We start from the raw sequence: 17,508 nt of genomic DNA, 5'->3' as shown, positions 1-17,508 counted from the left end.
ACACGCACGCCTGTTAGCTGAATTGAACGATTCTTGGTGATTATTGTGTATTCATTGTTGACAATTCACTGGTTTGTAACAGTCTGTGCTCGGATCTCACACCTTCCATTCTATTTAGGATTGTTATATTTTATGCAGAAATACAACCACCACACAACCACACAACCACCACACAACCACACAACCACCATCACAACCACACAACCACCACACAACCACCATCACAATCACACAACCACCACACAACCACACAACCACCACACAACCACCATCACACAACCACCACACAATCACACAACCACCACACAATCACCATCACAACCACCATCACACAACCACACAACCACCACACAATCACACAACCACCATCACAACCACACAACCACCACACAACCACAACCACCATCACAACCACCATCACAACCACACAACCACCATCACAACCACACAACCACCACACAACCACCACACAACCACACAACTTCCCCATCGCTCGCACCTGACGTGCACACACCTGCAGCAACTAGTATGTGTACAGTATAAAGTAGTTTGTGTACAATTTACTACATGTATACTGTTGGCAGTTACTCACCTCCCCAAATCCTCCTTTTCCTAGAACTCGATACTGTCTGAAGGTGTTTTTGGTGACGGGCTGCCTGTTGGACAGAGAGAGACTTCCTCATCTTATCTCATCCTCATCACATCCTCTCATCCTCATCCTGTCCATGGGAATTCCCAGACCAGGATCATCAGACTACCAAGTGGGAATTCCCAGACCAGGAACATTTAAGTCGTTTTGTTTTGAAATAATAATAACAAAATAAAATCAATTAACTGTGTGACGACAAGGACAACAGGAAGCTGCTGGAAGCCACAGTTGTTTTAAAGTACTAAAGACTTCACTGGACCTGCTGCCTCCCTGTGGGACCAGGACCTTTAGCACTACCAAGTTGGAATTCCCAGACCAGGAAGTTTGTGTTTTAAGTAGTTTTGTTTTGAAAAACCTCTGAACTTCCTGTTGACAAAATAAAATCAATTAACTGATCAGAAACCTGGGAGGAAGAACCGGTGCTGGGTCAGGACCAGAACCAGGTTTACCTCTCCAGCTACTTCTACTGCAGGAATGACTGGACCGGGACCAGAACCAGAACCAGGTTTACCTCTCCAGCCACTTCCACTGCAGGAATGACTGGACCAGTACCAGGACCAGGACCAGAACCGGGACCAGGTGTACCTCTCCAGCCACTTCCACTGCAGGAATGACTGGACCAGGACCAGAACCGGGACCAGGTTTACCTCTCCAGCCACTTCCACTGCAGGAACCGGTTGAAGAACAAACTGTCCAGGTAGTCTGCAAACGGAGCCACGCTGAGGAAGTCATGGACCAGTCTGGGGAGAGGGGGTGAGAGTGACCTTTAAAATCAGACTGAAGGTTTGATGAAAAGGAAGTTTGAGTCTTTAAAGGAAAACGTGTCTGAATAGGAAATCCTGTAGTTACTGTCATGTGGCGTAATCTGAGTACTGACATCCTTGTGTAATCTGAGTACTGACATTAATGTGTAATCCCACTGTAAAGAAGTAAAGAGGAGCCAGCATGTCCACCCCCACCCCCCGGTACAGTTCTTCCCCCCCGACCTAGTATAGACCGTGAAGAGCCCCCCCCCGCCCCCCCACCTGGTACAGTCCTTGAACAGCTCCTTGCTGGCGTCCTGCTGGAGTCTCTCTGCACACTGATCCATCATGGCTGCCTCCACCTGAGACACGTGAGCCTCTCCCTGCAGGAAACAGGAAATACGGGAGGTAGGCGCTGCAGGACCAGGACCAGGACCCAGCCTGAGGTCCCAGAGCTGCAGGACCGGGACCCCAGGTGTTGGGGTACTGGACCAGACGTTACCTGTGGGTTCAAGAATTTCTGGACGAGCTGCTGACCACAGAACTTCCTGTTTTCATCTGGAGTCACCTCATACTCCGCCTGCAGACACACACATTCATACACACACAGTCAAATCACACGTGGCGGGTGTGTGTGTACGTACACACACACACACACTCACACACACACACACACTCACACACACACACACACACACACACACACACACACACACACACACATACACACACACACACACACACACACACACACACACACACACACCACGGCATCCAGGAAGTTGACGCAACGTCTCAACTCATCTCGAGTTTCACAAAAGTTTCTGAAGAGCAGCCGTCCGATTGGCTGTCGCTCACACAGGCTGCAGTAGTCCTTCTCTGTGAACACACACACACACACACACACACACACACACACACACACACCGTGTTAGCGGTATCAATGAACCAATCAGAACGCTTTGTTCTGTCCATAAAAAGAAGTGGAGAAGCTTTGACGTTGAACCGAGTGACGATGTGAATTTAATGAACCCTTGATTGATCGATCGATCGATTGATGATGAACCAGGTTCAGGCTCTGTACATCAACCGACGAGCCATCAGTGAAAGCCTCCATCATGTCACTGTGAAGCAGCACAAGCACTTTGTCTACTTCCTGTTTCTGCCGCCGCAACGTTTCCTGTGTGAAGCAATATGAGCAACACCAGCAATGTGAAAGAATCCAGCTCCATGAGCAATGTGAGCATCGTGGTGCAGTGGTTAGCGCATTCGCCTCACAGTGAGAATGTCCCAGTTCAAACCCCCGGGTCCTTCCTATGTAGAGTTTGCATGTTCTCGCTCTGTGTGTGTTTCCTCCAGGTGCTCTGGTTTCCTCCTACAGTATAAAATCCCCCCCTTGAACAGTGGTTACCTGAGCTCTGCCGTAGATCCTCACACATGCTGATGTGCGGAAACTGAAGCATCTGTTTCCACTTTTTGCTTTTTCCTTTTCGGTTGCCATCGCCTCCTGCGATGGAAACGAGTAAACAATGTTACTTCCCACTCGGGATGAATGAGTTTGGAAAATAATCGAACTTCAACTTTTTTCCTCAATATTGTGATTTAATATGCGATTATTTTTTCAAGCTTCTCTTCTCATGTATTTTTCAACAAACAAGCAATAAATCAATGTGTATTATAATAAACAATATCAGATTTATTCTACATAAATTGTTCTTTCTTATAGGCGAGGCTTATGTTAAGATAAAGTAGAATGAAGCATGTATTAATATGAAAGACAGTTTATTTATCTTCTACTTCAATTACAGTAGTAAACTTACTAAATACTGTGACTTGCAGTCTTGTAAGCGTTTACCACAACAAGCCAGCCGCTGGTCCATTGTGCTGATCAAAGCCCTAAACCAGGTTGGGTCACTATACTAATGCTGCGCTGGACATTAAGGATCAAAGCCCTAAACCAGGTTGGGTCACTATACTAATGCTGCGCTGGACATTAAGGATCAAAGCCCTAAACCAGGCTGGGTCACTATACTAATGCTGCGCTGGACATTAAGGATCAAAGCCCTAAACCAGGCTGGGTCACTATACTAATTCTGCGCTGGACATTAAGGATCAAAGCCCTAAACCAGGCTGGGTCACTATACTAATGCTGCGCTGGACATTAAGGATCAAAGCCCTAAACCAGGCTGGGTCACTATACTAATGCTGCGCTGGACATTAAGGATCAAAGCCCTAAACCCAGGCTGGGTCACTATACTAATGCTGCGCTGGACATTAAGGATCAAAGCCCTAAACCAGGCTGGGTCACTATACTAATGCTGCGCTGGACATTAAGGATCAAAGCCCTAAACCAGGCTGGGTCACTATACTAATGCTGCGCTGGACATTAAGGATCAAAGCCCTAAACCCAGACTGGGTCACTATACTAATGCTGCGCTGGACATTAAGGATCAAAGCCCTAAACCAGGCTGGGTCACTATACTAATGCTGCGCTGGACATTAAGGATCAAAGCCCTAAACCAGGCTGGGTCACTATACTAATGCAGGCTGGACATTAAGGATCAAAGCCCTAAACCAGGCTGGGTCACTATACTAATGCTGCGCTGGACATTAAGGATCAAAGCCCTAAACCAGGCTGGGTCACTATACTAATGCTGCGCTGGACATTAAGGATTTTGAGCGGTTTGCTCATCTACACTGCAGTAGGGAAGCACCGTGCCACGTTTTTTCACTTCCCAGCCGATCCTAATACTTAAATTTGTATATCTGCTGATACGATTCTGATACCAGAGCTCTGTTTGCTTTAATATTATTATTATCATTATTGTTTATATTATATGAGGCTGTAATAAACTCCTCTCTACAGTAAAGTATGAAATGTACTAATGTATACATGTATTCTCTCTAAAGACAACTTGAGGTTAGTATCAGGACAGTAAAGGAAGCAGTACAAAGTATTTTTGTTCCATACGGACAATGTGGGGGTCTGCGTGACGTCATCATCTCATAATAAATTAGTTCTATCTTTAAAAGCTCAGAATCACTTTATTAATCCCTGGGGAAACTCTTGAGCAAGGCAGCAGCAACACAATGTGTCCAGCTCTAACGCAGCTCCAACCATTGGGACTATTTTCAGGGAGTTTAGCGTGGAGGAGGACGCAGCTTCACGGAGGAGTGACTCGCCTGCTGACAGCCTGGAGGAGCTGCTGCTCATTGTTTTGATGTCAGTGCTGTTCTCCTCCGAGAGCTGACGTTTAAAAACGGTGACGTCTGTTGACAAAGCGACCACCTCGCTGTACAACTGCTTGGCTAACATCCACGTTGCTGCGTTGCTTTGTGGTGTTTGCGGCGAGCATAGCAGCAGCAGGGAAACACTGAGGAGTCATTTCAGCACCATGAAGCAGACCAGGATCATGGATCAGACCAGGATCATGGATCAGAACCTCTGACCAGTGAGTTATGTTGATATCAGAACCCGATCAGCTCCGTCCCTAAAAACCACGAGCCCGTTCAGGCACGGTGGGCAGATGATTCACTTGCCCGAGCAAAACTTTTACTAGCCCGGGACGTTGGGACAGTCCTTAATGTGGAGCCCTGTGATGGGCATCATACCTTTCACTATGAACTCCGTTATGGTCGGAGTTATTTCCGCCTGCCGTTTCGATTTATGTTCATAAGGAGTAATACTTTCAAACAGTTCGGTCAGTGAACCTGTCGGCTGGTACTTTGCTTACTTGAAGTTGAAGCGCTGGTCGCAGGTGTTTTAGCTATGCAACTATCGTTTGCATAGCTTACGATAACTATAAGAACCTTCCTGCGGGTGGAGAGCCCACAGGAAGGTGGTGCTCGGCGTGGGACATGAACCCTCTACCTTGAGACTGAGAGTCTGATGCTCTACCTACTGAGCTGGACGGGGGACATGAACCCTCTACCTTGAGACTGAGAGTCTGATGCTCTACCTACTGAGCTGGCCGGGGGACATGAACCCTCTACCTTGAGACTGAGAGTCTGATGCTCTACCTACTGAGCTGGCCGGGGGACATGAACCCTCTACCTAGAGTCTGATGCTCTACCTACTGAGCTGGCCGGGGGACATGAACCCTCTACCTTGAGACTGAGAGTCTGATGCTCTACCTACTGAGCTGGCCGGGGGACATGAACCCTCTACCTAGAGTCTGATGCTCTACCTACTGAGCTGGCCGGGTACACCGGTAGATTCCACTGACTAATGAAAACAATGAAACTTGGAGTGACGTTCCGAAGAGCAGGAAACCGTCACGGTCCAGACACTCGACTTCTTTCTTCTACCAACACGATCTGAGCTGAGAAACCAGGGACGGACCTCAAACCGCAAAACATTTCAGCATTATTTATCTTTACATCAACAACAACAACAACTGAAGGGGAAAGGCTTTGAAAGTCTCACGGGGTGCTTCAGCTCAATGAGCTGTTTCACTTCTTGTTGAGGACGTGTGCTGTGGTGCGATTCTGTGTCCCAATGGTTGGAGCTGCGTTAGAGCTGGGAACATTGTGCTGCTGCTGCCTTGCTCAAGAGTTTCCCCAGGGATTAATAAAGTCATTCTGAGCTTTTAAAGATAGAAGGAGTTTATTATGAGATGATGACGTCACGCAGACCCCCACATTGAACAAAAATACTTTGTACTGCTTCCTTTATGATTTATTTTGAAGGAAAGTGTGGCCACAACAAGTGAAAAATCTGCGGAACACTCGGAGGAAGATAGAAAGTCTGCAAATCCAGCCAATCACGTCAATGAAGGACGAAGCTGCCGGCGGTCGTGAGTCAAATCAGCTGATCAAATTTATGAATGCTGCTAGAAACTGACAATGATCATGAAGCAAAGTTAAGAGGATGAATGTTTGAATTGCGTTCCTGGATGGAATCATTGGAAACTACTGGATCTTGTCTAATTGATCAGCATTCATGTCACTGCTGAGATGAACGCTGAGGCTCAGGACGTGTTCAAAAGCAGCATTGCTCAGGCAGAGCCGGGCTGGCAGTGAGCACCAGGAGACTTTGAGGAAAGATGTTGGAAACCTTGATGAAGTGATTTCACACATTTAAATAAGCTGTGTGTAAATCTGAAAATGCTCATGGATCTGTGCAAGAATTTTAATCAGAAGAGAAACAGGATCATCACAACGACCAGTATGAACCTAGAAAAACCATCCTGAGGTTGACAAGTGGATAAAAGGAGATTGCACAATTAAAAGTTAGACCATGTTCAGTTCACATTCGCCCAAAATATGAATGAGTTCATGGACGATTATTAACCTGCACAACGTCTCTACAACGTCTCTACAACGTCTCTACAACGTCTCTACAACCTGCACAACGTCTCTACAACCTGCACAACGTCTCTACAACGTCTCTACAACGTCTCTACAACCTGCACAACGTCTCTACAACCTGCACAACGTCTCTACAACGTCTCTACAACGTCTCTACAACCTGCACAACGTCTCTACAACCTGCACAACGTCTCTACAACGTCTCTACAACGTCTCTACGTCTCTACAACGTCTCTACAACCTGCACGTCTCTACAACGTCTCTACAACGTCTCTACAACGTCTCTACAACCTGCACGTCTCTACAACGTCTCTACAACGTCTCTACAACCTGCACAACGCCTCTACAACGTCTCTACAACGTCTCTACAACCTGCACAACGCCTCTACAACGTCTCTACAACGTCTCTACAACCTGCACAACGCCTCTACAACGTCTCTACAACGTCTCTACAACCTGCACAACGTCTCTACAACGTCTCAACAACCTGCACAACGTCTCTACAACGTCTCAACAACCTGCACAACGTCTCTACAACCTGCTACAACGTCTCTACAACCTGCACAACGTCTCTACAACCAGTTTGTGCTCCTGGTTGGATTCTGCCTCTTCAACCATCACAACAGGACTGAATCGCCACAACAATCCATTTAGAAAAGGAACCATTGAGGTCCAATAATGTACGAAGCAACATTCCTTCTGCACCTCTTTTGAATCTTTTTACCACATGGTGAGTACCAGGATCACCGCCAAGCTCCACTTAGAATCAAACTATAACAGCATCACTACAGGACAGGTTACACTGCTACTTCACACTGCAGGTCTGGCATCAGGCTCACAGCAGGAAACCAGGAGAAACTACAGTGAGAAACCAGGAGAAAACAGAAGAAACCAGGAGAAACTACAGTGAGAAACCAGGAGAAAACAGAAGAAACCAGGAGAAACTACAGTGAGAAACCAGGAGAAACCAGAAAAAACCAGGAGAAGCTACAGTGAGAAACCAGGAGAAACTACAGTGAGAAACCAGGAGAAACTACAGTGAGAAACCAGGGGAAACCAGGAGAAACCAGGAGAAGCTACAGTGAGAAACCAGGGGAAACCAGGAGAAACCAGGAGAAGCTACAGGGAGAAACCAGGAGAAACAGTGAGCATGTCACAACAGGATGACTGGCGGATGAACAAGGAAGAAGTTGTTGTTGTTGTTGTTGTTTTACAGGAAATCAAACTGACACAAACACCTGAGCCGAACTATTCAAATTGGTCAGTAAAGTTTGGAAAAGTGTTTCTGTTGGTTTAAAAAGTCCCTTAAAGTCACGCACGAGGCGGAAGTGGTTAAATGCAGCAGAAAGTGAGCGGAATTCGGCGCGGTGCTCAGGGTTCCGTCCCGGGGCGACCCTCCGGGGGATCGGCGGGGGCGGGGGGTAGCGACTCACCTTCCCGGGCTTTGAGCAGCACCGTGTTGGCCACGATGTTCTCCAGCTCCATGATGATGCTGCGCGGTGCCACCGAGTTCCGCCGCAACGCCCCCCCACCCCGCCCGGCCAGCCTCACTACCCCACCCCCGCCTCCGCCTCACCCCGCCCCTTTCCTAAATCCAACCCCCCCTCCAGAGATGATCTCTGCCGTACTCAGACGAGTCTCTCTGTTCGAAAAACATGAAACAACATCCGACTGTGTGACCGACAGACCTCTCACTCCCACTGAGTTTATGAAAACTATTATCCCCAACGACAGTACGAAGGCTTTAATGCTTCAGAGTTTATAATGATTAAACATTTTCAATGGTTAAACATTTTCAATGATTAAACATTTTCAATGATTAAACATTTTCAATGATTAAACATTTTCAATGGTTAAAATTTTTGGATGATTTAAAGTTTTTAATGATTAATGAATCAGTTTTAGCACATGATGTTCTTGCTTCATTGGTCACTTCAATAACTTTAAAAATGTTGTGTAAACACATCAGTTACGACTCCCGCTGGACTAAAAGGCTTTGTTTAGTCATAAATAAAGTTAAATATTTGTAAATAGATTCAGTAACAATTGGCTCCTTACGAGCTTCTTGTTGGATGATTTTTTATTTATTCTTCTAACTTTGAGCATTTTGTTAATGTCTTGTGCTGTTCAGATGTTACCTCCATCAACTCTCTGATTATCATCATCATCATCATCATCATCATCATCATCATCATCATCATCATCATGGCCTCCTTCATCAGTCTGTGGATTGTTCTATGCTTGCCAGATCATCAGTTGCGGCGGTATCTCCAGAGATAACTCCAGAGACACCTCCAGAGATAACTCCAGAGATACCTCCAGAGACACCTCCAGAGATACCTCCAGAGATAACTCCAGAGATACCTCCAGAGATACCTCCAGAGATACCTCCAGAGATACCTCCAGAGATAACTCCAGAGACACCTCCAGAGATAACTCCAGAGATACCTCCAGAGATACCTCCAGAGGTACCTCCAGAGATACCTCCAGAGATACCTCCAGAGATAACTCCAGAGATAACTCCAGAGACAACTCCAGAGACAACTCCAGAGATAACTCCAGAGGTACCTCCAGAGATACCTCCGGAGATACCTTCGGAGATAACTCCAGAGATACCTCCAGAGATACCTCCAGAGGTACCTCCAGAGGTACCTCCAGAGATACCTCCAGAGATAACTCCAGAGATAACTCCAGAGATAACTCCAGAGATACCTCCAGAGATAACTCTCTGGAGAATTACCTTTCTGAGATTATTGATTCCTTTAATTTTATAAGAAACACAATTGAAGTCAGACGTAAGATGTTCGATGTGAGTAGGTATTTCTCTTACCTGTCAGCTCCCTCGCTTCACCAAAACCTGGGATCCACTGATCCTAACAAAGCTACTGGTGAACCTAAACAATGTCAGGAGAACAGAACTTTTGAAAAGCACATTTAATTGCGCAAAAAAAATACATATTTGACCTTCAAAAACCCAGCTGGTTGTAGAAACAGATCCAACTCCTGGTGTGTTTCAGGAAGAGAGTGCTGTCTTTCACATCTCTCTGGGAGGTGTGCACCAAGTCCTGTCCAAACTCACTCATCAAAGAAAAAGGCCAGAATCTAAGCCCATTTTGGGATAAAGGAAAGAAATAAAGAATTAACACAAAAAGAGATGATGTAAAGTCCCCCACATATTTATCAGTCTTAAAGATCAAACTGTGAATTGGTGTGGTTTAGCCGGTGGTTCAGAGCCAGGCCTTCACTGGTGCTGGTCTGACTCAATCCACCTCTCAATAACTTCTTTATGGCTACAAAAACCAAGTTATCATGCAGAAATGCAGTATAAAGAGCTGTTACAGCACAGATAGATACTCGTGTAGTCAGAATAAATACCTTTATTGATGAAAATAAAATCAGGAGTTCACAACCCACCTTCTCCTGAAGCTGCATAAAAAAGCAGCTGCTATTCCCCAGACTTGTGGGGGTCAAGGAGGGCCAAACGCCACTTATTCCTGCTTTCGAAAATATCATGGCAAATAATATAATCCTGAATCCTGCCATGGAAATTGTTGTGAGCACAAATAAATTGCACCGGACCTCCGTGTGATTGGAGCGCTGCCGTGCGTTCAATCTTAGAAAAGTCCGTCTTGAAAATTGTTTTACAGTAAATCTGCAACCAAAACTCTTCATCTTCTCCTTCAGGCTGATAAAACCGCTGTCAAATCAACACAACTACATTTTGTTCGCGCAGCTGCTACAGAGGAAGTCAGCTAGCTGGAGAGTGAACTCTGTGACGGTCCAATCAGAGGGCTTGAATATGCTGATGTCACCCAAGGCCTGCGAGGAGGCTATAGGTCCGTCCCAATTGTCCCTCCTGTCTCCTTCTCTATCAACTTCTCCTGAACCTCGGAAGGGTTCTGTGTGGCGGCCATGATGAGGACTGTCTGAATCCTCAATCAGCCAAGGATAGGAGGCTCTTGCTTCCTTTAGAACCTCCTTTAGTCTAGGAACCACCGATGCTTCCTTTAGAACCTCATTTAGCATAGGAACCACTGATGCGTCCTGTAGAACCTCCTTTAGCATAGGAACCACTGATGCTTCCTTTAGAACCTCCTTTAGCCTAGGAACCACTGATGGTTCCTTTAGAACCTCCTTCAGCTTAGGAACCACTGATGCTTCCTTTAGAACCTCCTTTAGCCTAGTAAACCCTGATGCTTCCTTTAGAACCTCCTTTAGCCTAGGAGCCACTGATGCGTCCTGTAGAACCTCCTTTAGCTTAGGAACCACTGATGCTTCCTTTAGAACCTCGTTTAGCATAGGAACCACTGATGCGTCCTGTAGAACCTCCTTTAGCTTAGGAACCACTGATGCTTCCTTTAGAACCTCCTTTAGCTTAGGAACTACTGATGCTTCCTTTAGAACCTCCTTTAGCTTAGGAACCACTGATGCTTCATTTAGAACCTCCTTTAGCTTAGGAACTACTGATGCTTCCTTTAGAACCTCATTTAGCATAGGAACCACTGATACGTCCTGTAGAACCTCCTTTAGCATAGGAACCACTGATGCTTCCTTTAGAACCTCCTTTAGCCTAGGAAACCCTGATGCTTCCTTTAGGACTTACTTTAACCTAGGAACCAGATGCGTCCTGTAGAACCTCCTTTAGCTTTGGAACCACTGATGCTTCCTTTAGAACCTCCTTTAGTTTAAGAACCACTGATGCTTCCTTTAGAACCTCCTTTACCTTAGGAACCACTGATGCTTCCTTTAGAACCTCCTTTAGCTTAGGAACCACTGATGCTTCCTTTAGAACCTCCTTTAGCTTAAGAATCACTGATACTTCCTTTAGAACCTCCTTTAGCCTAGGAAACCCTGATGCTTCCTTTAGGATGTACTTTAACCTAGGAACCACTGATGTGTCCTGTAGAACCTCCTTTAGCCTAGGAAACACTGATACTTGCTTTAGAACATCCTTTATCCGAGGAACTACTGATGCTTCCTTTAGAACCTCCTTTAACTTAGGAACCACTGATGCTTCCTTTAGAACCTCCTTTAGCTTAGGAACCACTGATGCTTCCTTTAGAACCTCCTTTAGCTTAGGAACTACTGATGCTTCCTTTAGAACCTCCTTTAGCTTAGGAACCACTGATGCTTCCTTTAGAAACTCCTTTAGTCTAGGAACCACTGATGCTTCCTTTAGAACCTCCTTTAACTTAGGAACCACTGATGCTTCTTTTAGAACCTCCTTTAACTTAGGAACCACTGATGCTTCCTTTAGAACCTCCTTTAACTTAGGAACTACTGATGCTTCCTTTAGAACCTCCTTTAACTTAGGAACCACTGATGCTTCCTTTAGAACCTCCTTTAACTTAGGAACTACTGATGCTTCCTTTAGAACCTCCTTTAACTTAGGAACCACTGATGCTTCCTTTAGAACCTCCTTTAGCTTAGGAACCACTGATGCTTCCTTTAGAACCTCCTTTACCTTAGGAACTACTGATGCTTCCTTTAGAACCTCCTTTAGCTTAGGAACCACTGATGCTTCCTTTAGAACCTCCTTTAGCTTATGAACCACTGATGCTTCCTTTAGAAACTCCTTTAGTCTAGGAACCACTGATGCTTCCTTTAGAACCTCCTTTAACTTAGGAACCACTGATGCTTCCTTTAGAACCTCCTTTAACTTAGGAACTACTGATGCTTCCTTTAGAACCTCCTTTAACTTAGGAACCACTGATGCTTCCTTTAGAACCTCCTTTAACTTAGGAACCACTGATGCTTCTTTTAGAACCTCCTTTAACTTAGGAACCACTGATGCTTCTTTTAGAACCTCCTTTAACTTAGGAACCACTGATGCTTCCTTTAGAACCTCCTTTAACTTAGGAACTACTGATGCTTCCTTTAGAACCTCCTTTAACTTAGGAACCACTGATGCTTCCTTTAGAACCTCCTTTAACTTAGGAACCAGTGATGCTTCTTTTAGAACCTCCTTTAACTTAGGAACCACTGATGCTTCCTTTAGAACCTCCTTTAACTTCAAATCCAGGGGGCGTATTACATTGGTTATTGATGTAGCTTAAAGAGGTGGAACAGATTAAACATTCAGATGAAACAATCAGCAAATAAAAGTCAAATGAAGAAAAGGTACAAGGGCTTATTAGTCAATGATATCAGTGATTTCATGTCTGTTTGTTTTTTTACTATTTCCAATAAAAACCACAGAAAGATTAAAACAGACAACAGATGGATATCATTACAAATGAGTCAGAAGAGAGGAATCCCTGGATAAACTAGTTATTGAGGTACAATCGGATGACTGGGAACTCATTTATAAAGGAAAAGACGCCCTGTCACTATGAGTGTACAATCAAACAATACAAGAGAAAGTGAAATATGGATCTGGACTCTGGGAGCAGTGGGCGGAGCTGAGGTTGCACCGAGAGAGAGAGAGAGAGAGAGAGAGAGAGAGAGAGAGAGAGAGAGAGAGAGAGAGAGAGAGAGAGAGAGAGAGAGAGAGAGAGTGTGTCAGTCTGTCTGTCTGAGACTGAGACTGAGTTTTACACTTGGACTTGGACTTGGATTAGACTGGAGGCCCAGGCACATGACCACCTCAGCTTCCACTCAGAGCCCAGACCAGCTGTTCAGATTTGGACACTTGGAGCTGAGAAGGGGGAGGCTCCATGATTCCTCTTCATGCAGAGGTTTTATTTCCCTTTGCCACTGAAGGCAACACACTCACTAGCCACTAGTCCACAGATGAAAACACAAAATCATATGTGTACACAGAAAGTCCAGTTAAGATGGAGACGGGTTGTGAATGACACAGATGCTACTGGTACAGTATGAGAGTCTGACTGCTTTCAAAAGGTCCAGTGATCATACAAGCGTATCAGTCACTCTCATACTTCCTCATGGTTCTATTGACAATGAGAAGCAACAACACAACACTACTGCTTGGACATGTTTGCTGGATCACATCATGGTTGATGGATGATGGATGGATGGATGGATGGATGGATGGATGGATGGATGGATGGATGGATGGATGGATGGATGGATGGATGGATGATGGATGTAATATACAGACATGACCTATGTTCACTCTGCAGGTGAGGGCTGATGTTCCCTTCCACAGGGAGAAGCTGCTGGTAGCTCACTCTCTATGTTCCTCTGGAGGTGAGGGGGGAACTCCTGTTCTCACTTTCATTGTCACTTTAATTTGAAAAAAACTTATATTCTATTTTCACCAAGATGTTAGTGAGTTAGTTTTACCAGTAAATGGCTGCTCCATCCTCACTTCTCCTATAACCAGGCCCAAACACACACACACACACACACACACACACACACACACACACACACACACACACACACACACACACACACACACACACACACACACACACACACACACACACACACACACAACAGCCGGGCCTCCTGGGGGTCGTTTGGAGGGTCATAATTTATTTACACATGTTATAGATAATATCAAAGTAAGTGATGTATTAGTCAATGATATCAGTGATTTCATGTCTGTGTGTTTTAGTTTTTTTACTGTTTACAATAAAAACCACAGAAACATTAAAACAGACAACAGATAGATGTCAACACAAATGAGTCAGAACAGAGCAGTCCCTGGAAAAACTAGTTATTGAGGTACAATCAGATGACTGGGAACTCATTTATAAATACAAGAGAAAGTGAAATATAAAGATGTTTAATGGATGACAAAGGGATTAAAAAATGCATCCAAGGAGAAGAATACATGACATAGAGAATCCAATAAATGATGAACGAAGGAGATGGAAAATAAATCCAAGAAATGTAAAACAAAGTTCACTCATATGATGAGAAAATGTAAGAAGAATTCTTTTAAGAAAGTACCAGAAAACAATAAAGACCATGTCAGCAGTACATAGAAGGTTCTACATAGTATCATTCAACAGGCTTCCAGTAAGGATACCGTTATTGAAAACAGACACACTTCACAAACTACAGACCCACAATTCTCCCAAATCCTAGAAAAACTCTTCAACGACATACTAGATACATTCAGAGAAATGAAATCTAATTCATTATATCTAGGTCAAACCAAAATCATGATATTTGGAAAATATGAAATAAATAAACAGGTAAAGGTTCAAGTAGAGGGTGTAGATAGAGAAAAGGTGATTGAAGACAAATTTCTAGAAAAATGTCAGGATGAGTACGAGCACATTACAACTCTACAAAGCTGATTTCCTTTGATCTGAGCGTCTCCATGGCTCCAGTGCTGATCTCCTATCAGATCAAAGGAGATCAGTGCCTTTTGCCATGGAGATGCTCAGATCCAAGATTTCCTCCGGCTTTGATCTCCGTTGATCTCCATCCGGTGCCTCTCCCATCCACTTTGTGATGAAAGGCTCATTATTGTTCTTTTTCACAACCTTGGTGATGACGTCATCATTAGATTCAGGTATGCTGAAGCAGGCAGATAACTAAAACATGCAGGACACCAGCACTCTCTGACCCAGTTTGGACACCCTGTCGTAGACCATCAAGAGACAGCTTAGTTTTATCCTACTGATGACGTGTTGCTGCAATAGTCCTCTTGCTCAGTTTCAAGTTTTTTCCCACAGACACCAGAGCACTCTGTAACAGGATTTGACAGATAGTGACGGGGCGCGGCCAGCAGGGGGCAGCAGCGAGGCTGACTTGCTCTTTGACCGTGTGACTGTGGTGACCAAATCCAGGGGGCGTATTACATTGGTTATTGATGTAGCTTAAAGCATTCACACACACACACATCAACAACCAAAAGAATCAGCCAGTCCTAAATACACATATTACACAAAGCTCAATCCATAAATTAATTGTTGTGTTGTCTCCACAGACGGCCGGATCAACGGACGACAACCGAAAATTCAATAAATAAGTTAAGTTAAAAACAACTGTGCAAATTTCATTTATATGTGCACATAGCCTTTTCTTAAAGTGCTGCGAGTGCTTAAAATGTGTGCTTAAAGTCCAGACCTAGTATTTCCTGCATGGCGAGAGGCCTGTGCACGGTGGTCCAGAGCACTCTGAGAGGGCGCGCCCTGGCCTTGGTCCACGACGGCCGTCTGGACATCGTGAAAGTCAAGCAAAGCTGCAGGGGTCTGGGCTGGTGGCCGCCTGGCCGGGTATCGACAGAGACGGGAAGGATTTAGTCAGACTCTGAGGCGGTCATAGACTTCCTCTCCCAGTTTGGCTGCTGGGGTGAGCCTAACTCCTTTACTAAAGATAACGGGCCCCAGTTCAGAGGAGGGGCATAAACACATTAACACAATGGCAGGCCAACGGAGGTGTGGAGAGGTTTAATCAGACCATTAAGAAGGGGTTCAGAGTGCACGTGGTAGACAGCCTGTCATTTTAAACATCACTACAGAGCACTTTCCTGCACTATAGAGCAACCCTACCACTGGCAGCTCTCCAGCCCTACTGATGCTGGGGCGTGAACTGCAACTTCCCTTGGACCGTCTACGGCTACGCCTTCCAGTGAGACACTCCAACAGCGACGCCCTCCCCAGGCAACAGAGTGGCACAGCAACAACATAGCATGAAGCTGCCGTTCAACAGGAAACACCGCGTGAAACTGCCTGAGCTCACTGTATCGGACCGTGTCTGAGTCCGGCGACCCACTCAATCTCACAAGCTGCTCTCTTTCTGGTCTGCACCACAGGGGCCAGCCACCTTCCGTGTGACCGATGATTCTTGCTGACGTGTCAGCCACCTCCGACAGGTGAGGCCACCTTCTGTCAGCCCAGGAACCCGCAGCTGATCCACGTTGCAACGATGGGTTCTGGGACCCTCCAGACATACGGGCAGAGACCCCGGCTAGATGTTCCCTTGGACCAGATGTGCAGGCTGAATCCCTGCAGACTGGACCCCGCCCGGTCCGGGCCCGCCAGAGGCCCTTGTACCTCAATGACTATCTGACTGACTTTTAGACTTTAGCATAGCATATAGACTGTCACATGGCAGAATAACCCACAGGGCTATGCGGGTTAAACGGCGTCTGTTGATTGTGGATGAAAGCCCCAGGGAATCCTGGGTAATGTATGTATCATGTTAATACAGGGTAGATGCAGGAATCTTGAAGTTAATTTCAATACCTTTTTAAGAGTTTTTTAAAAACCTTTCAAAAGAAATGAAGACCTCATCGACACTAAGTTGTTGTTAGCAACACATCTTTAACAGTTGTAGTTTACAACTGAACAGAAATGAGGTCAGCTGAGAAGGAATAAAACTCAAAAGATTGAATTAAACTAAAGGCAGGTTTATTGACGTTCTCCTCAGTCACAACAAGTAACTACAGTTATTCAACACCAACTGGTGGAAAACAAGAACTTATTAACAGACTCGTCCAACATCATCACAGAGGGACCAGCTCTGTTGATGCTGTCAACAAGCCGCTACTTAAAGTACAGTGCTAACCCCAATCTTATGACGGATCCAGTTTGGTCCTTGCCACAGGTCAACGTCTTAGCAATGTCCCAATCCGGAAACATCGACTTAAAAATATCCGCAAAACCTTGGTTTGAGTTCAATGAGTGGTGATGTGCTGCTGTGTTGAGACACCAGATAACCTCTGAACACAGCGTTGGTGTGCCGCCCATAGTCACCCTGATGTCAGCAGACGATGAAGCAGAGGTCGCGGTCGTAGCTGTGTTGGCTCGCTCACCTGTCACGTTACCAGGTGGTGGTGTTGCTGGTGGACCACAGAAAGATGCTGCCAACACCCGTCTTGTGGCTAGTGCCTTGCATATGGGACTTCGGGCAGGTGCTTTCAACTTCTGAACTTTTTCC

General features: G+C 45.4%; 1 protein-coding gene across 2 annotated transcripts in view; it reads right to left on the bottom strand.

Annotated features, from left to right (window-relative positions):
* The window catches only part of grk6 (G protein-coupled receptor kinase 6), a 33,496-nt gene extending 25,275 nt beyond the window's left edge, over positions 1-8,221 (bottom strand). Inside the window, exons 1-7 of one of the 2 annotated variants that reach the window (XM_080483925.1) lie at positions 8,136-8,221; positions 2,804-2,899; positions 2,159-2,271; positions 1,895-1,972; positions 1,675-1,775; positions 1,297-1,389; positions 593-656 (exon numbers count right to left, since the gene is read on the bottom strand). In XM_080483925.1, the coding sequence (XP_080340051.1) occupies positions 593-656; positions 1,297-1,389; positions 1,675-1,775; positions 1,895-1,972; positions 2,159-2,271; positions 2,804-2,899; positions 8,136-8,187 (597 nt within the window). In that variant the 5' untranslated portion in view covers positions 8,188-8,221. Of the gene's footprint in view, positions 1-592; positions 657-1,160; positions 1,179-1,296; positions 1,390-1,674; positions 1,776-1,894; positions 1,973-2,158; positions 2,272-2,803; positions 2,900-8,135 lie in introns of those variants that run through there. The other variant, XM_080483926.1, reaches the window with a different exon arrangement.
* Positions 8,222-17,508: the final 9,287 nt, after the last annotated feature.

This window comes from Lipophrys pholis (genome assembly GCF_963383615.2).
Source record: "Lipophrys pholis genome assembly, chromosome: 16".
In the NCBI taxonomy this organism is placed as follows: Eukaryota; Metazoa; Chordata; class Actinopteri; order Blenniiformes; family Blenniidae; genus Lipophrys; species Lipophrys pholis.
The sequence above is the reverse complement of the archived record's forward strand: the minus strand, read 5'-3'. Positions and strand labels throughout refer to the sequence as shown.